The 24,569-nt window shown below is 40.6% G+C and overlaps 1 protein-coding gene across 4 annotated transcripts in view; it reads left to right on the forward strand.

Annotated features, from left to right (window-relative positions):
* LOC140662844 (protein trachealess-like) overlaps nt 1-24,569 on the forward strand; it is an 84,358-nt gene that overhangs the window by 25,681 nt on the left and 34,108 nt on the right. The window contains exons 3-4 of one of the 4 annotated variants that reach the window (XM_072886499.1): nt 5,162-5,209; nt 9,948-9,977. The exons of 1 other annotated variant lie outside the window; for it this stretch is intronic. In XM_072886499.1, coding sequence (XP_072742600.1) covers nt 5,162-5,209; nt 9,948-9,977 — 78 coding nt within the window. The remainder of the gene's footprint in view (nt 1-5,161; nt 5,210-9,947; nt 9,978-24,569) is intronic. 2 more of the 4 variants (XM_072886500.1, XM_072886501.1) reach the window with 2 other exon arrangements.

The raw sequence follows: 24,569 nt of genomic DNA on the forward strand, positions 1-24,569 counted from the left end.
TGACGATGGCTATTTGATTTAAGTAATGGTAATATTGACTGTTTACTTGGCGAGATTGACGCATTAAAATTGCTTACAATATATTAAAATTCCATCGTGTTTTTTTCTATCGTATTTTCTTGTCGATTTATCTTAATTAGCTATTAACTCGATTCGTGAAGTATCGCGCGATATTGAAATGAAGCCAATGTTATTTTTATGGGTTTAGGGTCATTAACCAAATGTTGCAGATGTACGAATTGGTTTTAGTCGATTTTAATGACACGACGTGTCATGACGTTTAACTATGGTCGTTATTCCAGCATTATATATATTAATATTCTATTATTATATATTAATATTTACTTAACAGTCATTAATTCCGCATTTATTGTACGTACTTAACGTAGATTATTGCGCTAAGTGGTATGCAAATTTAGCCACATAATTTTTCAAATGTTAATTAAGTCATATTTTTTGCTATCGTCGTAATACATATGATAAAGTGCGTCAGACGTGATTAATGTCGGGAGTGCCATACAAAGTGTCGCGCAAAAGTCATATTCTACTGATCGCAATCAAATTTTTCCAAGTGCCATGAAAAAGCAACGAAGGCTGAAGAGGTTCCTCTTTAAAGAAGGCATTGGACAATGGCGATGCAAGGTGAGCACACACACACACACACACACAGTTTATAAATTATTTCGTAATAAGACGCATGTAAAATATTTCAAATTTTATTTTGTGATATTTAAAATATGTAAAATATCTATAAAATTTTTATATTAAATAATTTTTTTATGTAAATATATGCAAAATATTTCAATATCGTGTTGAAAATTGCGCGTAATAATTAATTTTTGTAAATATTAATTGTTTTAGACATGTATCGTTTTTATACATACATTACTCAAGAAAATGATCTTGCAATTTCAATAAAAATTTTCTAGGTGTAAAAAATTAACTGAAACAGATAAATTATTAGCAAATACTGTGATACCGCATTTATTTTGCACTTAATCGATTTAAATGACAGAGACAGAATTTATATCTGTATTATTAGTGTAATTTAGACGGAAAATTTTTCTGCCATGCCTATCTTTAAGGCCTATTGTCAAGGATATTATTATATTTGTGATTAATATTTGGCAATAGGATCTAAATTTTCTAGAGGTATTACTAGAATATTGCTGTTATAAAATCTATACGTGACAAACAATATTCTAACAGGTATAAAAAGTAGCGATAAATTTTAATTGAGACATCTAAAAATCTATCTACATTAGCAAAATATTTTTTTGAGTGATACATAATGATTATTCAGAAAAAAAAAATCAAAATTTATGAGTACATTTTTCAAAAAATATTTTTGCGTGAAATACAAAAATAACTACGAATTTTTAAGTATACATTGAAAAACATGCACGAATTATTATACATATTGAGTCTTCTGATTCAGTAAGCTATTTTTTTTTCTATTGAGATGTCTTCAAGTATATAATACCTAAATATGTAAAGCGATAATATAATGATGATTGCTTTTAGTTTGAAAACACAGGAACGAGCGCCAGACATGTTTAATTGTATATATACGTATATATACGTGGAAAGTTATTTCAGAGTAGTGGTAAATTTTAAATTTCCGCTTGGGGAACGCTCCGAACTTTAACGAGGTACGAGAAGGAGGTCTGTTAGGCGGAAAGAAAGATGAAGTAGTGAACGAGACAGGCGCTCGGAATAGATGAGATTGATGTTTTATGCCAAATTAAACGATACCATCTCGCGATACCGCCTCGTAAAGACCAGTCCTTCGTTCCACTGCCATTTTCGGAAAACCGCATTTTACACCGACTTAAGCCGACAAAAAGCGTGTATAATTGCGCACAATGCGGCAGATATCCCGACAAAAATCCGAGACATCGTTTAATAGCGCGCGCGAACTTTGGAATCAACGGCGCGACAGGGAATCGAAAAAGCGGCGATAGTGCGCGATGGTCCGTGATTCTAATGCCGCGGCTAAACCAAACGCGTGACAAAACACGGCGAATTTACACGGCATCGGGCGAACGACTAGGGTATACACATTCAGCGTGTACCGCGCTAAGGCGGAATGCTTTGAGCGAATCCGATACCTATTAAGATCGTAGAAAACGGATCTGTTTCGAAGTTGCCTAGTCAGGACGATCCTTCCCGTCGATTCGCCACGCATTTTTAGCACCAACGGTACAAAACGCTCCGCGTTAGTCGCGCCGCATACCTAGCTACGCGTCCGACACGTCGAATTACATCACCGGTAGCAATATAGTTAATTCGTGATAAGATCTGAGGAAACTACAACGATTAATACACGATCGCGATAACGATTGTAATGAAAGATACAGGATGTTCTTAAACATGTGCGAAAAATTTCGGGGCAATAATTCCTTGAGTAGTTTCTTTGAAGAAAAAAAAGTCCCACCAATAGATCCTAAACGACATTAAAGAGGAAAAAAAATTAGATTTGGACAAAAATAAAATTAAATCAAATTATAAGAATTGTGGGGAAAAAAAATGACCACCTTTAGGAATTACCTGCCGAATTTTTTTGCACGAAAACATCCTGTATATCAAGATATCTAATTTGAATGAAGATCATCTATTATGCCGCAAAACTCAAACGGATCCACAATAGACGAACGTTAGAGATGAAGAAATGGAAAAAGAACAGTTAATGTACGAAGAGAGGAACGAAGCCTCTTTGACAATACAAACGTTCGTCGTTACGCACGCATGTACTTTGTGGTCACCGGTGAGACTCTCATTCAACCGGTGGCCGGTGGCCGGTGGCTCGACTTGCTCACTCGTTCGTTCATTCATACGCGGGGAACGCGATTTGAATCGATAAGCGATACTCGGAAGTATCCTCCCTGCTATCTGAAACCGCTCTTGACCTCTGATGTGGCAAAAATTACCTTCTTCATTTTTTTCTCTTTTCACTGCAAAGCGTGAGGTATAAATATTCTGCCAATTAATGTGTAACATTAATAATAGTACTATAATAACATTAACACTGCGTAACAGTGTTAATGTTATCATGCTATATCGTGCCCAAATTAATATTTTGTAAAATACCTGATATGGTAGTATGATGATCGTAATTTTGAAGTAAGATGGAACGGAAAATGTGATATAAATTTAAATTTAAATTTTTCAGATTGAAATCTCTCGTACCTTTGTTTCTATTCGCGTAAAATGGAAAAACCATCGTAAGGGTATAATCCCATTAGGGTTTAATCGATGATCCCCTCCACTGTTCGACGCAACGTTAGCTAGGGTCGACTAAGGGATAAGGTTGCGGCGTGAAAATAGATACACATAGATAGCTATCGCGGAGATACGACGTTTTATTGGCGTCACGGGGTTCCAGATCTCACAATCGGTCAAATGAAGACAGAGCGTTGAGCTCCAGTCTGGCGATGTAAAGTCTCACTGTCCTATAGATTAAGTGCGTTTTGTACGTACAAATATATTTACTCTAGAGATTTCATTTATATAGAGCGGGCTCCAACACACCCTCGCCTCGGGGTGATTCTTCGTGAAGGAATATCATTATAAATCGAGGCTTGTTCTGTTAATTATTTTACATTTATTATAGTTATTGTAAAAACTAAAAATAGTTTGCTAAAAAATCTTGCATTCAATAATTATTTATTAATTAATAATTGTATTCAATAATTATAATGACATTTTGTGATTGGTTTATTTGTAGACTTCTTCATGTATTCTTTTATAAGTCATTCATAAGTTTGTAAGCGAATCTTTCATTCTTTTCTCTCAATTGGAAATAATATATATAAAATACTATATATAAAAAGATATGTTTAATTGGAAAAATAAAATCTTGATGTACTTTAGATACATTATAACTTCCTTAACAATACTTAAGTTATTAATAAATTGTTTAATTAAACGAAATGTGTGTTGTACTTTTTTTTTTATTTATGTATCGATGGTGCTATTCTGTGAAGCAAGATGAAATTTGATGTTATTAATTTACAAAGTCAATTTTTTTCGAAATCACCCATGAAAACATTTCATTCTACATTTTTGATTTGTTTTTCCATGAAAAATTAAATGTAAAGAAGGGAGTCAAGAAGCAAGGGAAACAAATAATATTTAAAAATTAAATACTAACTTTATTCGTTTGTCTTGCTCCTTGAGCCCATTTAGTAAATTATTATTACCTTATTTTTGCATTGAGTTTTCATGAAGAATCATCTTTTCAATTAGGCCACAATTAATAAGCCACCCTATGTTTATTCAATCTTTTTTACACTTTTTAAAATTAAATATCTTTAAATTTAAAACAACTAATTAACTACAGAAATCATTGAAAGTATGATTACTTGTTCTCTATATTTCCCTTCCTGCAAGTAATTTCGCTTGCGCTAGAGAATATTCTTCTCGATAAATAAGAAAAAAGGCTGTTAATCCACATATTCGCCTCCCTATGTGTGTGCAAAGTGCGTAGCGTTACATTGGCGAGAAAGGCACGCGCAGCGAAGATCACCGGCTGGTGGGGATGATGTTTCGGGGTTGACGGGGGTGGAACCCTCGAAGCGAGCACGAGGCCAACACGCGCCGATGACACTTACGCACACGTTCTCAAGACCGACCGTCGCGCGGGCGTTTCTTCGCCACTTTCGCTACGCGTGTTCGTCTTCATTTCGGAGTTGTTTTGCAAATTGCGTGGCGAGCATAGAACCCTTTTTAGTTACGCGTTGTAATCACGATTGCACGGATCGCTGAGCATCGCCATGCAAAAGAGTTTCTAGTGAACTTAGTAATTTGTGACACGTTGTGTTTCAAAGGAGGATCTTATCTGTTTATAAAGACCTAATTCACCATAATATACGAATGTGGACGCAAGCGATCGACGTATGAAGATTTAAATATATTGATATGTATATATTACGAAAAGTGACTCATAGCAGAAAGAAAGATTAAGTTTATTTTCCGTGACGTAAAAATTTCGGAAGAGAGTTTCGCACACGTCCCGTTAGATTCGAAAAAGACCTATTGTTAGAGATCTATTAGTACGCAAAATGTGGCAATCGACCAACCTATGCGCTACGTATAACCATCCCGCGTTTATGCAGCTACGGATGAATAGTAACGAATTGCATTCGTGGTTTCATTCTAGGAAACCGTCCATGGACGACGTCGGAAATCCTACCTCCGTCAACGCACGGTGAGTACATTCTTAGTCCCCGACTCGCGTTTTACGAAAAATTCGTGCAAATTTTTTAGATTCCGTTTTTTTTTTTTTTTTTTTTTTTTTTTAATGTCAGAAAGATAGAAATAAACGACTGGATTGGATATTGAAAATATTACACGTCATCCTGTGTATTTGCATTTTTTATAATTATGTTATTCGACATGTGTGTCAGATTGATTTAACGGTCATTACTTGACGTTATGCTTCCCATATAAAGGCAGATTACAAAGAAGCGTCGAGTACGTAATGTTCCTTCGGCATTATTATTATTATTATTATTATTATTATCGATTACATTTTGACGATGTTACAAGCGCTCGTAACGTTCGTTAATATCCGACACCCCGAATGTCCGAAGTGGCGGAGCGATTTTGTAGGTAAAAACCTTGCCGGCTAAATCTTATCCACTACGATCTACCCTTCGTCCTCTATCGAGAGCGGCCTATCTGCCGCCGTAACAATTGAACCCGTAATAGAATCACATTTATTCTTATTACCCGACGAGGTCAACCGACCAACGAAACCTCGAGACCTTCTCCCATCCGACTTCGGATCGGCTCTCCTAAGCCATTCCACGACCTGCGTTATTTTTCCCCCGAGCTCTCCGCGTCGTTTTCTCGAGTAGTCCTACGCGTTTTCACGGCCCGCTTTTGTTTATCCCTGCGATTTCTTAAAGCGAAACAGAGTCGAGTCCGCTAAACGAAGAGAGAACGGAACCGTTTCCGATATATATTCGCAAAAGAAAAGACAACAAAATTGAATGTACCGTTTAAGACTTGATAGAAAGAAAAGTAAAGCTCTGTCATCATCGAGATAAGTGGCGACGAGATATAATCAACACCGCGGTTTTGTTAGTCGACCATCCGACGTATTTAATATGTACAACCGTGACTCACACACCACCCACCTATGTCGCGTGAAGAAAAAAATCTGCCATTTCGTATCTTGCTCTCCATCTCGTGATATACCTTGGAAGTTAAACTGCAAGGCCATCAAAGTCTTTAACCGGGTTATAGAGATGCCGCTTTCGAGATAAATGCCAGAATTTTAGCATAAAAATTTTTTCAACTGAACTTTGCGCGAGCTCTCTTTCTCTCTTTCCGTCATTCTGTTTTTTTTTTTTTTTTTTTTTTTTTTTTTTTCTTCTTTTACAAGATGAGTTAAAAATATAAATATGATGAAACGTAGTTTCTTTCTCGCGTATACGTATAAGGTGTAGGATTATAAAAGAACGAATCATCGCCGAAGACGAAAGCGCGATGATAAAGGATGGTAGGCGTTACGAGGTGCATCGTCACTGAAATAACCGATGCTCCAGGCGACAACGTCTCAGTCGAGATACATTCTCTCGAGCCACCGTGCAACATTATGGTACATCTGATGAGTGCAAAATTTCCGCGAGTGCAAAGATTTTAATTCGATGCAGCATTCGGTATTTATTACATTCGTTGGTTTGTCGAATATGAAAATAATTCCCGTATATAATATTTTTTTTAGATATTATTAAGCTACTTTAGACGGTCTGTAATTCATTAAAATTCGGGACAGAATATCTTTTATAATTTTTTACACGTATACACGTTAAAAGGGATATAAAAAATGTACAAATAAGATATTTATTTATTTATTTATCAGAATATATACAGTACATTAAAATGTGCGCTATCTAAAATTATACATAAAATTGCCTCTCGATCTTTGTCATTTATACTTTATTAACTTATGGTATACCTACGATTAATTGCTCGTTTCTTTTAAAATCATTTGTAAATCTGTAGAGAGGAATGTGAAATTTTGCAGACGCGTTTGCGATTTCGTCTTTCGGGAAGAGTTCGATGAGCGGTCGAGCCTGTCGCGTTACCAGAGAGAGGAGAGACTCCTTCTGTACCACCATTAATATTAATGCATTCCGTTCTCGGCGTATTGTACTCGCGTCGACGACGGCGTCCAACACAATATCGCTCTCGCGTTTCTGTAAGTGACACTCTCTACGCCCGTGTCTCTCTTGGTCCATACAACCGGACAAACCGCGGCCGGAACGGAACGGAGTTTTGTCCCGCTTTATGGAGGGAGTTGAATATTCACGCCGACCGATAAATAAAATTCAAAGGAGGAAAGAGCGAAACAACGAGCTGCATTTTCCCCCCTCTCCCCTCCCCCCTCTGTCCGCTCTCGCGCGGGAAGGAGAAGAAACTTTTCTTTTTCGAATAGTCTTCTTTTCCTAGAGAGACAGAGAGAGAGAGAGAGAGAAATAGAGAGGCCGCATTGTCGCACGATTTCCTCCCGTCTTACGAAACCGCGTCGACAATGCGCATTTCTACGTCTCTCGATGAGGCGTTAACACCGGAATTTGTCGCTCTTGTTTCGCCACCGCCGCCATGAAGGAACTATTATCTCGATCTCCGATGCGAGAGAAAGTTATATTCCGCGCTATTTATATTTTCTACGCTTATGTGTGCTAATTTCACTTACAAGGAGGCACAAATCTTAAATGCGTTAACTTTCTTCACGCTCGTTTCCATTAATTAAGTATAGGATTTTCAAGATGATATGAATTTTGAGTGTACATCCATCTTTCACGTGTCGCGCATATAGAAACTTGTTTGAACGAAAAGTCGAATTTGGTAGATTCTAATTATATATATTTTTTTGAAAATGTAAACACACACGCGCGGTATTTCTTACGATGCGGATGTGGTGCATATAGGAGCAAGATTTAGGGGAGAGGTACACCCGGGAGTCATAAGTATAGCCCGGTCTTTCTCGCAAATCCTTTTCTCCCTATCGGCCGATACAAAGAAAGGATCACGCGGATATTCGGATGTGATATCTATCATAGCGAGTTATCACGTCGTACGTTGAAAAGTTGTTGAAGACTATTCTGATTTAATGGTCAAAGAGGTTTTCTTCCCTTTTCCTTGCAGAAAAGCCTGCATACACGATATACACATACATACATACATACATACATACATACATACATACATACGTATCGTTTATTTTTATCCGTGCGGTGGAAAAATGACAGATACGACGTTATAATCCGAGGAACGCGTAGGCATAAAAATGCGCGCGCGAAAATCCGGAACGGTCCCTCTCTCTCTCTCTCTCTCTCTCTCTCAGTACTCTTCCGGTTCGACGGGGGACACGACCGGGATCGACCGGGCGGCGAAAGGGATCGGGAAAGGAAGAGAAACAGGTTGGTCGAGTTTTAAGCAGTCCGAAGACGTATCGCAAATTAGAAGAACGTGCGTCCGGCGACGTACACGTGGCGCCTGTGCCGCAACGTCGAAATTTCTGCGCGCGGCCCGCGCGGAATCCCTAATAAGTCAGCAGAGAGCGGCTAGACACAGAGGTACTCGCGTATTCGCATGCGGGTTGCTCGCGGTCGTGGAGATGGAGCGACGTCACGGATACGTGGGATTCCTCTCGAGCAGCTGGATCACGTGCACCGGTGGGACGTGAGGCTAACTTAAATGCGAATCAGGAACTTGCGACGCCGCGACGCGGCGCGGATTTCGAACCAGCGCTCACGTTTGCTCGATTTCGATTGTTTTTCATCGTCACACCCGTCTCTCTTCACCCGTCACTGTCCAATTCACTTAGTCGGAGCTCTATCCACCTGCAACTGCATCCGACTGGGGATGCTGTCGAAGCGAGGAAACGGATTTCCGACTGTCGGAACTTTACACGCGTGAATTTTAATCCCACACTCGAGACTTTTATCGTTCGTTGATGCTGAGCGATTTATATTTTGCATTTTTTATCACGTCTACGTATACATATTTATGATTGTAAAACGATTTTCATGATTGTGTCATCGCCGAAATCAATTGTTCGATGACGCTAATACGTTTTCGCGTAACGAGAACGGGACGAGATGCCGCGGGACATCCAAAAGCTGCTGCGGCGAAAAATTTCTCAACGCAAAACCTGAGAAGTAACAATAGGTATTTTCATTAGTCGAATGGTTCGGTCCAACGGTAGATATTTGATTCGCTTTTTATCGCACCGCGCTCCGCATTCCAGACCGCGTATTCGCTTCGTCGAACGGCATCGGAAAAACGCTGGCAAAGCCAACTTCTCCATCTTTAATGTCGGAAGAAACTCTCCATTTAGAAGTAAATAGTATTGATGTGAATATACTCTTGCGAATGTGGAAGAATTTTATATATTCCGGAATTTCGTTTCGCTCGCAAAAAGTGTGTCCGTTCTTTCTCCATCGAATATTGCTAGTCTCGAGATTCGCGGACGGAAATTGGCATATCTTTACCTTGTCCACATTTTGTTCTCGCTGCTAAACTAACGGCACGGCCGTTGTCTTATCTAATCTCAATATAATTGCGAGAGCACGCACGTCATATAAAATAGCTTATTATACTATGGAAAAGTTGATTCGGGGGACTCTATAATACAGGGTCTTGGAAATTAGCCTTACCCGTCTGCCTATCTCTCCTACAATGGTGATGATTATGTCTACTTATAGGTATAACTACCTACGTGTGCGCCAAAAAAAAAAAGAATCGCCCGTCTACCGTCTGAAATGATCTTCGCGGTCCTGCCCTCGTCGCCCTCCCCCTCCCCCTCCCCCTCCCCCTCCTCCACCGATGAGCTTGTCGAAACTAGTTTATGCAACGGGTTCGGAATCAATGACCTCTCCTTCATAGTTGTACTACGGTATATAGTGACGAAGCTTGTTTATGTGTTACAGATTTGAGGAGAGGCACTACGCTTTCGAAAGGTACGCTCTCAATTCTTTATTCAAAATGCATGCCGCTTTTTTTTTTTGTACTACGTTTATCTTATTTCTTACGTCAAAGAATCCGTTCCACGCCGACAAAAAAAAAAAAAAAAAAAGGTAAAATAGTCGACGATAAGTGGTCCAATAATAATTGCAAAGATTCTCGCGCGTGTATACAAAGCTCTCTTATTGAGACGGAAGTGTTGCTTGAAAAGGCAAAACGTTAAGCGCGAAATGTAAGCATCCAACGCGATAATCGAGACGCGCGCGATTCTTTCACAGTTATACATAATACATACGTGTTATTATCGCGTATGCGCCCTATAATAACGACACTTTCCCGTGGCGGGCGCAAATTATTGAATAAATGTTATTCGAATGTGACGAAACGCGATTATGTAAAAGTTATACGAGCGCGACGTCGAATTGCAAAGCAGCAGTTTTCGACTGTCGAATGCGCGGTCTCTCTAGCGCTCGTTGCATTATAATGCAACCCCAGCCCCAGCCCCAGCTCTCCAACTGTGCGCTTTTGTTTTCCGTATGATTGCCTGATGAGCGTCTCGTTCTCGCCTTCTCGTGCATCCTTTGGCGTGGAGTCTTTAAACTTGAAGCGTTTATCGCGCAGCTGAAAGCCCGGGTCCAGGATCGTTCGCGTCTTTCTTGCTTTCCTTCTTTTTCTCCACGCGTCTTTTTCTCGTCACATCGATACCATTTGATTTTACATATCGCTCCTTTTAATCATCGCGGATCGACACGGTCGATCGCGTTTTATTGGCACGGCGAGCTTCCTTATTACGACAGAAAATAGGAATGCAACTTATGGAACGGTTCAGGAAGGGTACGAGCGATATATATATATATATATATATATATATATATATATATATATATATATATATATACACATATATATATATATAGAGTTCAATGCTCGATTCAGCTCGGCACAATTCCACCGACGCCCTACGACCGTCTTAAAAGGCGTTTTAAATCGCCGTGTCGTGAAAGAATCCCATAGAGATGCGGCGTATAAAGGCATTCCGCCAACCCTCTCCCCTACCTTTTTTTTTTTTCCTTTCTCATCAACGTTCGGCGCATCGATCTATCCCGTTTGAACATTTTTTTCTCGTCCAATTCATTGCACCTCTTCGTGGAGCGCGCGTTATTGGTTTTTTTTTTCTCTAGTGATTTATATATTAGTTTCTCTTGATCAGAATCATGTAATTTACACATTTTGCTCTCCGATTCGTTGGCGCGAACGTTCGCAAACGGCTTCTAGAAATTTGCGATTCCATCAAACGTGTATCGCGCGAAACTTTAATAATAGAAACGAGAGAGCGCTATATTTGAGGATTGCCGTGCGACACAAGTGTTGTGGGCTCTCCTACTCATTTATTCCATAAATCTGACGATAAATAACCGACATATCGGGAGGGAGAAGGGGGCGCTCGCGTGGCCCCGGATCCCGCTTATCGTATCCCGCAAATGCGGCGGAACGCATTTAAAATGTATTGAACTGTCACGGAGCAGTGGTTTTCCGGATTTTTACATTTTTCATCGGCGCTCGCAGTGCAGGCCCGCGTGGATTAGTGAGTTATTGTTGTTCTAAGTGTGTCGGTCAAAGGGAGTGAACCCCAAGTTCTGTCGCAGTAATCCTGACCGTAACGGCTCTCGCACCCCACAAAAAACCTCCACGCTCTTTCTCTTTTGCGACTCTCTTCCCCCCCCCCCCCTTCCCTTTATCCCCCTCCATCTTCAAAATTCCGTGCCAAATAGTGGTTGTTTGCTGACGCGTCCGTCGAATTTCGCAGTCGCAATTCTTGCAGCTAATGATAATTAAACGTATCAGCCGCGAAATCGAGCGGTATCGAAAAATTAAATTCATCATCGTAACGACTAGATATAATGATCTTATTATCGATGTTTCGAGAGATTTCCTTTTTTATCTAATGAAATATTTAATGAAAAAATTGCCGAAACGATTGGGGCGAAGATAAAAACAACCATAGAGGCATTGGGCCAATTTGGTGTTATAGAGAAGACGATAAGTTGCGGTGAAGAGTCGACAGATATTGACCTTCGAGTTTGTACCTCATTTTCATAGATACACGTTTGCGTGGCGTTTATAGCGGCGTTTTCGCACGCGAGAATACTTTTAATATACGTACGTACACATTTCGCATTGTTTTCCTATTATTTTTAAGGGGTTGAGAGAAATTTGTGCGAAAAAGAGAAATATACCTTTTTATTATTCGATATTCTTCGAATAAAAAAAAAAAAAAAAAAAAAAAACTTATCGCGAAATTATTTCGAGCGACATGATCGATCGAGGAAAAATAAAGATTGCAGAGAGAGAGAGAGAGAGAGAGAGAGAGAGAGAGAGAGAGAGAGAGAGCGAAGAGTCAGCCCGTTGGAAGATTCTTACCTCTGGATTAAACTCGTGACATTAATGGGCGCGGCAGGACAATTCACCCCAATTAATTCCGACGTGCGAGGGAGGAAGCGAGACGGGATCTTATACGGGATCAACTAAGACCGGCGGCATCCCTAATCTGCATCGGCAGATTGCTCTGAGAATTGACACCGAGAATTTTCCCTCCACCCTTCGAAGTGGTAACATTTGACGTCTCATCTTGAATCAAACCCTCGGCCATCGCGTCTCCTTACAGCGTCTCCCGCGTCTTTTGCCACAAGATACAAACTCGATGCATATATTACGCCATTTTAATTGGAAAGCACTCCCCGAGAGCAGTTTGAACATTGCGTAACAATAATGGCGTTATATCTCTTCTTAGCGATTTTTTATCGGATCTACGATGTATCTGCGAATGTCGCGAGTTTGCTTATTTGTACTTGTCATTGTTTTCATTCGTATCAAACTAATTATCATGAGAATAAATTATCTGTTGTTGTTGACTCAAACAAAAAATAGAATAGGAAAAAGGAATAATAACCTCTCTGTCATAATATTCTTTCTTAATATTAAACAGATGGAAAAATTTTTATTATTATCTTACTGCTCGACAATAAGACAACTGCGCAGAACCTGTAATTATAGTCAGCATGATAGTAGATATTCTCAGGTCGTGACAGTATAAAAGTGTACTATAGAATTGTAAATATATGGAAATGCTTTCTCGAGCTTTTGAATAGTGCGACAAGAGGAGAAAGAAACTCACGCGTTTAAATTACCTATGTATTTAAGACGCGAGAATAAGAACGAGATGCGTGGATGCCGTTCAAACAAGTTGTAAAAGAAAGAGAGAGAGAGAGAAAGAAGGAAAGATTGCATTTTTTCTCTGTGTATTTACCTGTCAAAAAGTACGCGGAGATGATATTTTGTCTCTCGTCTTTTAAATAAAAGAATGCGATTTCTATAAAAGACTAGAAAGGTGTTCGTGCGAAAACAACCCTCTTTTATCCGATTCAATGCGCTCGCAGGCATTCCAAACGTTTCGTTTAATTAGCACCCTGCGTTTTCTCGCAGCTCATAAAAGGGAAAGAATCGGCCGATGTGCACGTAGTAGTCTTGTAGAGAGGGAAAAAAATTTCCGGTCGTTTCACGGTAATTAAAAATGTTGCAATAAAGAGAAAAAAATTCTTTAATTTGTAATGGCTTTACATATATTGTTCCGCGTCTATTTACATCTTTCTTTTTTATATATCGCTTAATAATACACATACACATTGTATTTCCATTACAGATTTTATAATTAATCGTTAGTGATATAACATTGATTTAAAACATTTATCGATTGCGCTGACGACTTTTAATACTCGAACGATCTCTAATCGAAACGTTCAATAAACTTTGCGAATGTGTTTATGAGAATTGGAGTAAAATCGGAGGTAGAGTTATAAAGTTATCGCTTTTCGTTTTCTCTCGCGAAAAAAAAAAAAAAAAAAAAAAGAAAAACACATGTAGCACGGCGCAAGCGATGGTGGTATAAATCTTACTTAGGGTCGGGATATACACGCGCATACGGGAGGAACAGTTATTCATAAGCAATGGATCGTAAATTATAGAATACAGTGTTACGTCACTGAATTATTGAAAATATCAGTAAATATCAGAGTTAACTACGAATTCGTATATCTTGTATCACCACGATGCTACTTGTCTCGTGTCAGCTGATTCTGATTTATATACATATTTTGCGCGAGCCAAACGTGAGATTGAAGATTTTACAAAATAAGATTTCACAAAGTAAATATAGTTGACATAAGTACTTGATTTTGATTCACGTAAAAATATTGATTGTCACGTTGATGTCGAGCGAGTATTAATCAGGTAGAGAGATGTCATTATGAGAAACGTTGTTCGCGCGACAATCTTGTAAAACATTATTCTAACTAAACTGTCATAAACGGGAGGAAATGAAAAGAGCTGCTTAATAGCTTATGTATGCAAATTCCGCGCAGCAGATTGCGCCGAGTGCTCTCGAGTGAGAGAAATGACGGTAGTCGAGAAAGCGGTCGAAAGGGTGACTGTCGCCCGTACTTACTTACCCTCGAGAAGTTCTTCTTCGCGACAAGCGGAGTTTCAGCAATGGGAGAGCACGAGAACGTAAACGATCGATGTAAACGGCGAATCTTACAATTGTACTTGTCGATATATATTGCAGAGTGCGTCAATTAAATTTAATTTAATTTAATGTTTTAATTATTACTTAAAAAATTTAAGATATATAAGATTCTCTCCCCATATTTTTTACACGTGGTAATTACACACGAGTTAAACAACAGCGCGAGGAAGAAAAAAGCGTTAAATAATTATAATTATAGTGAGTTTTATCGGGAGACGCGTCGCGTCCGTTGCGGATCGCGCCATTATCAGAGGCACGCGATCTAAATTCGTGAAGCATAATTAAAGCCGAGTCGGTGTCCCCCCGCGAAATACCCCTGTAGGAGCGAGAGAGAGAGAGAGAGAGAGAGAGAGAGAGAGAGAGACGATCGCTCCGCGATCCGACTTCTTGATCCAATTATCGCGTCCGAATTATCCGAGCTTCCTTGCCGTTAACCCCTCGATCCTACCGCATCGGTTTAAGTCAGTCTCATCTTAAACAATTCCATTTGCATAGCAAATAATCAAACAAGTTTCTTTGACATTTAAATTAGGGGAAAGAATATAACAGATCGCGTAAAGTTGCGGCGCTGCCTATAATTTTCCAAGGACGTCAACTAACCGAGCATAATTCGTCATTTACATTTTCGTCGTTTCGAGGAAGAAGCTAAAACGAGAGACATCGATAGAGGGGTCGATATGGGACGTCAATAATTTATCTTGAATTTATTTTACTCCTTTTTACATATTCTCATTATTTTATCGTGCTGACAAAAATTGCTCTCTCTCTCTCACGCTCTCAGTAAAACTTTGAGTCGCGCTGAAGATATCTCGAAGCTCGCATCAAATTCAGTCTGGATTTAGAAACGCGACGCGCACCCACACAGAAACACAGAAGAACTCTCCCCGTAATTTCGATACAATTGAATGTTGATCCGCGTAGTTGAGCGGACATTCTTATGTATGAAATTCACGTGCAACGCGGACGGAAAATATCGGTGCGAGCTGCCGGTCAGCCATCATATATAGATATTATTGTTATTGCACTTCTTGAAATGTCGGTGATATGTATGTATGTATGTGTATATATGTGTGCGAGCGGGGATGCGCACTTTCGGGGTGAGCGAACGAATGAAGCCCTCGGCAGGGCTGTGGGGGTGAAGGGTCATTATGCAAAGGAGATGGTCAGTTCGGTAATCCCGGGATCCCGATGGCCACGGCGGTTGTCGCATTCCGGACATCTTGCGGAATTGTTTCTGCAAGATTGTCCGCGAATAATGGACGGGCCAGAGCCAGTCGCGTATCAAAGTCTGATGGATGTTCGGCTTTATTGAAAAGAACATCGTATGTCAAGCAAGGTCGCCTTCTGGACCCGCGATACCCACAAATGTAGTAGATGAGCCTGATGCGCGACTAAATTTGCAAACGAATCCACTTCAAAAGTGAATAAATACGTCAGGATTTTGTGCGCGTAAAGTGGGCATCGAGCTGTATTGTCGTATTATCTTTGGTCGAAGCTTTCCGACTTAACTTAAGACGTATACGCTCGTAAAAATGCCGCTACGGTGTCACTTATGAGGATCATTCTCCTCGTCTCTCTCTCTCTCTCTCTCTCTCTCTCTCTCTCTCTCTCTCTCTCTCTCTCTCTCTCTCTCTCTCTCTCTCTCTCTCTCTCTCTCTCTCTCTCTCTTTTCCTTTTCCCATCTCTGGCTAGAGCGTTATTCAGCCTTGCGGATGAGAGGAGCGTACTTTGAGGAGATGGGTGCATTTCGTGTGTATGTATCGCAAAGTCGTATCCGTAAGACGTGGATGAATCATTTATCGAGTCTATAACATCCAACGTACCGGCCGGTCGGCCGGCTGGTCAGTTTTATGCCGGCGCAGTAGAATTTGATCAAACTTCGTTTTGCGGCCACTCGGGGAGCAATAAGCGACCGGGCTCGCCCCTAAAACTACGGCCCCGAAGGTCTCGTACTACGCACCGGGGTACCAGCCCTTCCCCGCGCCTCTTTGGATCCCATTTCGGAACCCAAATGATCCTTATGCCAACAGCAGCTGAATTGTTCATAATTACTAAAGTACAAAACGTTTGCGCGCCTCGAGACAGGGAGTTAGTCGAATACTTGTGTCAAAAATATTCACGATAATATGTACACCTCTTTACAAAGTTTAGGGGATATTATTATATCAAAGATTCATGATGACTTGTATTATATACAGGAGATATGCTCGTAAAACAACACGACGCACGACGCTTTAATTTGTTTAAGTCACGGATAGGACGAAAATAAAGGGAATATATTCTCTTTTACGCAGACTTGGATGCCCCGAAACTTGGCATATACGACATAAAAAAACTATAAAAACTTCCTTCCTCATAATTCGAGCCTCGGCTCCCGCTTTTGCCGGATCTTGACACACACAAACAAGCGGCATATTCGAAGTTGCCAACTTATACATTTGGTTGTTTTCTCGAGCAGAAAAAACTCTGTAATTTTTTAAAATTACATTACATCAAAAATATTTTATATGATTTAACTGCAGGATATAAATTGTTTGTGTCTCTTATTTTTTTCCGCTTTAAATGCATTTTTTCTCGACTGTCGAGGGCCTGAGAAAAGCGCGTGATGAATCAAGACGATCCTTGCACCGCGTGCGCACAAGCAAAAGGTCAGGAGGGTAACGCGGCTGACACTCGGAATAGGTAATTACGTACGTGAGTTATTGAGAAATTGTACGGGAACGTACAATTAATAACGCGAAAAGTGATTCTTGGACGCGCCGTTCGAGATAAATGAACTCGACGCAGACGGCCGATCTCGGGGAGGAAGGAAAGTCAAGCCGATCATCCCACAGACCGGCCTGTACGAAGAAGCCCGCGCTGTCGGCTTCGCGCAAACTCATAAATCTCGGAGCAAATAATTGACCGGCTACGCTCCGACAAGTCGGATCAACCGGCCGGTGTTGATTTAGCGGCGTTGGTTCGACGGAGGTCGATCTGTTTGCTCGATCGAAAAGTCTCCGGTCTATTACCTCTCTCTCGTACGCCATTTGCCTTTACTCGGCGGAAAATCAGATCGCGAGGAGCCATAATAATCGAGGTGCCATCGCATTTGTCGTCGTTCCGAGAAATAACTCTCGCGAAAACGGGATGATGACGGGCCGTTGACGATGACGATGACGATGACGTCCGTGCGCGCGCCAAGTAAAAGTAACTAAAAGAGTATTCTCGGAAAACGGTAGGAGTAGCCACAAAGACGCAACGGGTTTCGCCTCGTTGTCGTCCTCGCGCAGATTTTTCAAGGTACGAACAGACACTTCTGCCACGCTTCCGAGAAACGATGACGGACAGCCGAGCCGGTGTGCCTGGAGACCGGAGACCGGAGACCGGAGACCAGCCGCACCGGCTGCGGCTGCGGCTGGTCTCCTGGTTCGCGGTTCACGCGCCTTCTCTCGCCAGCGAACTCGACGCTCACGAGACGAGCGAGATGCCCGGCCGCGACGAGATTTCCTTTTTTTCCCTTTTTTTCCCTTTTTTTCTTTCTCTTTTCGAAATTGCCAGTCCGAGAGATCTCTCGAGTACTCGAGTACTCGAGTAAAGCGAGTATTACCGCGGCCGGAACGCCGGTAGATTCGCCTTTTTATCGTTTCTTTTCTTCGTTCCTTTGTCACACTCATATTTTGTGCGTTTTATTTCTCCCTGAGGAAACGTCGCGCGCGTTCCCCCTTCTCGCGCATAGCAAGTCGAGCCGAGTTTGCACATAAAAGGCATGCTTTTTTTTTTTTTTTTTTTTTTTTTTCCTACGGAATGTAATTAAAATTTTACCTGTACGCCGCTTTCTCGTAATCGTTTAAAAATACAATTAAAAACATTTTGAAAGATTAGCGATTAGAAACAAAATTATACACTTATGTAACGTCTACTTTCTTCAGCTATTTCTCAGCTTGTTTTTCGAACAAAAATGCCCAACTTTGCCAAATATTCTCTGTTTACGTTAGAAGTGACGAATATATACAAAATGAACTGACACTAAAAAATAGAAACGATATTGCATATTCGCCAGGTTCCAACGGAGGGGTGAGAAATTACGTTACAAACTCGCGCGCATAAGCCAGCCGCAACGGTTTATGATCCTATATATACGGTACACACCAACGAGTTTATTCTTTTATTACGTATAACGTGTACCAAGTCCCCATATCTCCACGCGTCATATTACTTTAGTACGTCTTCTTTGGATCCGTGTCTTACAACGAATGAAATTTTCAATATATGGTATTTATGCTTGTCTCGTACATATATATTATTCGTAGAAATATATATTAATCTCTTGGCAGGAGGATTGCGAATCTTAAAGAAATGTCGTGATATCACCGGCAGGGCTCAAACTTGAAAATCAAACGCGCATTTTTTCGCGAATGAAATTACCATATAATATCGGCGTAACACGACGGATCTTGTTTCGTCACCCGGTACACGAAAGGAGCCCGAACGAGCAGTTGTTCTTGACTCGCTGACATAGATGTCAGAGACGATACCGTCCGTCCGTCCGTTCGTCCGTTCGTCTCGAGTTACCTCCGTATGTTACCTCCGGGTCGTTAAGAGCTGCGTTTCGTCACAAACAAACCGGATCCCCGGTTCTTATCCGCGTCCTATCTGCCGAATTTTCTCCTAGTCCTAGGAAGGAGGATTGATATGACTGAGACTTGCAACGACTCCGCCGCAACGGTTCCGTTTAAGCTGGAAATGGTCGTAGGTTTGAATTATTTTCGACATTATTAATTAATCGCAAGGTATTTAGTCGATTAGACTTAGCACTTGGGTCGTGATCTTAACACATAGTACCGCGTTTACGAACGATCACGTTTGAAAAGGGGGCAATCTACGGATTCGCGAGAGATCACGCTCGTCAAAAGCGTGATGCACGTGCATCGCGCGTTATTATCAAGATTATCGGAGCTAATGATCGGCCGGTCATCCCACTTGTTTATGATGGCGCGTTTTGCTCGCCTTCCCTTGCCCCTGTAATTAATTTAACCCGCGCCTTTCTGTCCGTTTCCTTTCACTCGATCGAACGAGCTAACTCGGCAAAAGTGCGAGCGAAATACAAACCGCTGATCAGCTCTTCTTGACGTACGAGATGACGTGTACTAACCCGTTCTTAAGTTTCGATCTTCGATTTACGCTTAAATGGCGATATTTTCGAGATGTTGTCTAACTAGCTCGGAAATAATAAATTTATCGACGAAGGAACGAATCTCGCGTAATGTAAAGCACACGCGAGATTCTCGAGAAGGTAATATTTTTACACAATAAAGTTGCACGTTCTTGCCAGAGCTTACGAAAGTCTGCTCGCGCAAATCCGTGCGTTCAGCATTAACTTGAAACCCCTCGGCTTAAACAGCGCATTAGGCCCGCGAGAACAAGAGGCATTAGAGAAAACTTAATTCCGCGCGAAAGTTACTCTCGCCAACAATTTCTAAGCATCTTGCGATTTCGCTATTACATGTGCGTATAAAACATACGCTCGATTATGTAATACATTACGTTAGTACGTGAAAGATTACTCGCCACTTATTCATCGGAATAAATCGTACAACATATAAATGTTGTTTCTCGCGTGTGTCATCCAGAGGTGCACGAAAAGTTACTGTAACTTCAGTAACTATCAGTATTTTTAAATACGTAGACAGCAGGGAAAGTGAAATCTTTTAATTGAAGATATTGGGAATTTTATTTATACGTGAACTAAAGACAATCGAAAATGTTTTTATTATTTGAAAAAATATCGACAATCTTAATGATACAATATATTTTCGAACTCGGAATGGAAATGGAAAACATCTTTCTTTCTGAAAACTGCAAAGAACTATATAAACTTTATATAATATTTTTTCGAGATATCATTCACCGCGAAAAAGACTTAATTTCTGTTTCAATTATAAGAATGTGTCTTTGAAAGATATATATCATTAATATAAAGTTTATTAAATAATAAAAATATCTCCAATTGTCGTTAGTTTGAATGTAAATAAAATTTTAAATGTCCTCTATTAGAAGATATTTTCTATTTTCCTCTTTCTCTGCTTTCCAGCACGTGCGTTTAAAAATGACAACTGATTAGTTGCGGCAACTTCTCGTGGGACACCCCGTACATACCGTGTATATCAAGATGCATGTACCTGATATGTCAGATTCTTGTATACGCCAACTTCTTACCGCGGTTATATGCCGCGTCAGACAGAGTCGGCTTTGTTTATTATATAAGACGCACTTTTGGAAGTATCGTTGGGATTAAGGGAATAGTGCACTTACTAAGGGTTTCCGTCTAATCTAGTAATGCGGTACGTCTAGGGAGGACGAAGGGAGCGACGGTGGTCCAGGCATGGACCGCGGTAGGAGCTTCATTACGGTATCACTCCGATGGGAGTCATCGTGTCACATCTTCCTTAGCTTGTTGCTTAGTCATACTTGTAACTTTCTTGCCGTATTATTCCGCACCTTTTTCCCACCGGAGCCCCGTCCACCTTTCGTTTCGCGTGTTTTCGGGAAAAGCACGCGACATTGCTCTCTTTGTATGTAAAAACTCTATCCCTAAACACGCATTTTTATATATGATATTTATTAATTTATTTATTGAAGCGAGTCTTATATCTCGAGAGAGACATCAGCGGCAGGCGGTATGTATCGAGCGATGTATTACTTAAATCGCGGTATCTTCCCACACGTGAATGCGTGCAACGTAGCTGCAAAGGTACGAAACGAAAGAATGGATGGATAGATGGACGAACGAACGGACGGACGGACGGACGGACGGACGGACGGACGGACGGACGGATTCAGTCAGTGAGCGAAGCCGAGGCGAACCCGAGCCGCCCCTGTAATCACAATTGAAGGCTATTTTCTCACCGCTCTGATGATGCGCTCTGATGATGCCTACCTCGCATATAACCTCATAGGATCATCTCCATGGTGAGCATAGAGCCGAGTTTAGTCTTGTGCCGCGGTGGTCGTGGTGGTCGTGAGCAGAAAATAAGTATAGAAGATGATGGACGCTCGTAGTAATTCCCTCTAATAATTGAAATGTACCCGACGGACCGCGCGCGCTCGGCCGGGCCAGTTTGCGGTGCATGCGTACGCTATGTAGGGTTGTGATGCATAATTGCATATCGCCATCAAGTCGAAAACTAATTTCGATTTCGCCCGCGCGCGGGAGACAAAACGCGCAAGAGAGAGAGAGAGAGAGAGACGCGTTTTTCATGGACACGCTATATGTAGATAACACGCGCCTGACGACGATAAAATCAATTCGTTAATTGCGACTTTAGATGACCAGGCTAATCGTCGTTGACAAGAGAACCAAAGGAGGAAATCAGCGACGACGATAGGCAGAACGATAGCGTAAGAGTCCGAGAGCCGATAGGGGTGACGTAGCGGGTGGGTGGCCCCGCCAATATGCCGTCGTCCATACATCACGTCGGAGCGACCCGACAAACTGGGGAAACCTGACCAGAAATATGATGTCATTTATATGGTAATACATCGGAATCCCGTCATTTAGATACTTCGATGATTAATGCCTCCGACAAGACAGAGCCAGCTGGTTCTCTCTCCCTATTTGCCTCCATATCGTCGTTATTTCCTCGACTTCTGTTTTCGCTCAAATTTCGGGCACGATACTCGCCAAAGCTAAACCGGCGTTGGAGAATTTATCATTCTCCAGTCATTCGCCAGTTGTAACTCGCCACCTAACCATCGTGGATGAACGACAGTTTCTTCGACAAATATCGGTGAAAACTCAAGCGAGAAGAAGCTGTCTGGCAATTAACCTTCTTGTCAAACACGATGTGCATATTCATTCGATATGCATAGAAAGGGACATTATCAAACGGAATTCGAAGCATCGAGGATTCATCGAGTCTGAGAAAAAGACAAAAATTGACAAAAGTGACGATATAGACTCGGTGATCAATCACGTTGTAGGAACACGTCGGGATGCCGGAACATCCCTCCCTGCTTGTACCGTACAAAGGCACGAGATTCGACTCTTAAGCTCCGACAACACCCTCCTTGCCTGGATCGACCGTGTCCTACCCCTCTCGTTTGCCGTCCCGCGGACTGACATCCCGCGGATACCGGTAACTCATTGGTATTCCCGCACGGTGTGTTCGCCCCTGCGAGAAACCTTACGAAAAGTGTGAACTTAATAAGGAAAGCCTTCGAGAATCGGACCATTTTTGTCACGCTATTTTTCTAATAAATGACGACGATCTTGCGATTCGCGTCGCGTCGTCGGACAAATTTACGAGACATCAACTCCGTCATGTGACAAACAAATAATCGCCGAAAATATTACATATATTTTTGTCGACTTTCGGGGAATTAATTACAGAGGACGAGGATACACTTTGCCAGCGAGACCGAATGCCAGTCACCCGCGAGCTCGCTTTCGAACCTTATCGCGGTTATCGGTAACGTTTGCGTCACTTTGGTGCCGCGGCACAGAAAGATGACAGCGTTGAACTTAGTGGGTAATTGTGCGGTTAGGACCCTTCTTGCGGTGTAATGAAGGAGTCGTCAACGAGGCCTATCTACACTCAATTAGCGTGATTACACGTTCCCTCCTTTCATCGTCCGGAATACCCCGCTGCGACACCACCGCGCGGAAGGCTGGGGTGTAATTGCGTGACACCCGGTGCCAAAGCACGAACCGTTTCCGAGATTGAGCCTTATAAAGCGTCGTAAAGGCGCCTCTATTAGTGGGGACCATTATTTCACCTGTTCACCTAACAAAGCATTTTCCACGCATCACGTAGGAAATTTAAATCTTTTTTTTATCATTCGTTTAAGATATCGTTCAGCATCATCACTGTACAGTACCCCATATCAGTACACATGTTCAAAAGATGTTTATAAGAGATCCACAGGATATTAAAATATGTTTTAACACATTCTACGGATTACTTAAAAACATCTTTTGAACATGTGTGCTGTTAGGGAAGAGAGATATTCAATTATGAATTTTATTTATCTGGTTTTATTATGCGTAATAAAATGAATAATTGCGAGTATACCATAATAAGGTATACCATAGTAAGGTTTAAAAGAATTATTTTATATTATTATATAAATTTATTTTTCTATAAAAATAATCTTATATTAATTAAAATATAAATATACAAACTACATATATATATTATCGTAGAAATGATAATCTTTTAAATTAAAAGAAGCAAGATTTCATCAACGATTGATTGGGAGAGAAATTAGTGAAATTTTAGCAGAAAAAAAGTATAATTTTAATTCAAGAGTATTTGTATTATATATATACTCCTTTCCGATATAAACCAGAAAGATCTTGGCAGAATCTTTCTCCAGTCTTGCCTGCCACCGCACGGCTACAAGTTGTACTGGAAAACTTGCTTATTCTCTTCTTTGTCGGTACAACAGGTTTCATTTATCTGACAATGAGAGACGACAGACGTACGACGAACAGATGGTGTTGGAGAAACCACGTTTAAATGAAATATATTTTTTAAACAATGATGATGGAGAGATCTAAGAGAAAGAGAGAGAGAGAGAGAGAGAGAGAGAGAGAGAGAGAGAGAGTAAATAAAAATTTTTAAATATTACTATTGTTTATTACATCATAAAAATAAATCTTGTGAAAACTTTGCATTATTTATACAAATGACAGACAGATAAATATAATTATATATATTTATATCACAAAACTATTTCTATATTTGATGATTATATTTTCGTAAAAGATTAAAAAAATAATTTAAAAAGAAGAAAACATTAGTCACTTTTTAGGACACATTAAATCTTTCACAATGTATATATATATAATTTTACACGTATGTTTTAAAGAGTAATTTTGATAATTCAACAAATATTGTTCTTTATTTTCTATATATATATATATATATATATATATTATAATAACTTGGGATTGAAAAAAGCAAAAGGAAGGGGGAGAAAAAGAAATATCATAATACGTATCCCTTATATCGCGCCTGAAACG

The sequence above is a fragment of the Anoplolepis gracilipes genome, chromosome 2 (assembly GCF_047496725.1).
Source record: "Anoplolepis gracilipes chromosome 2, ASM4749672v1, whole genome shotgun sequence".
In the NCBI taxonomy this organism is placed as follows: domain Eukaryota; kingdom Metazoa; phylum Arthropoda; class Insecta; order Hymenoptera; family Formicidae; genus Anoplolepis; species Anoplolepis gracilipes.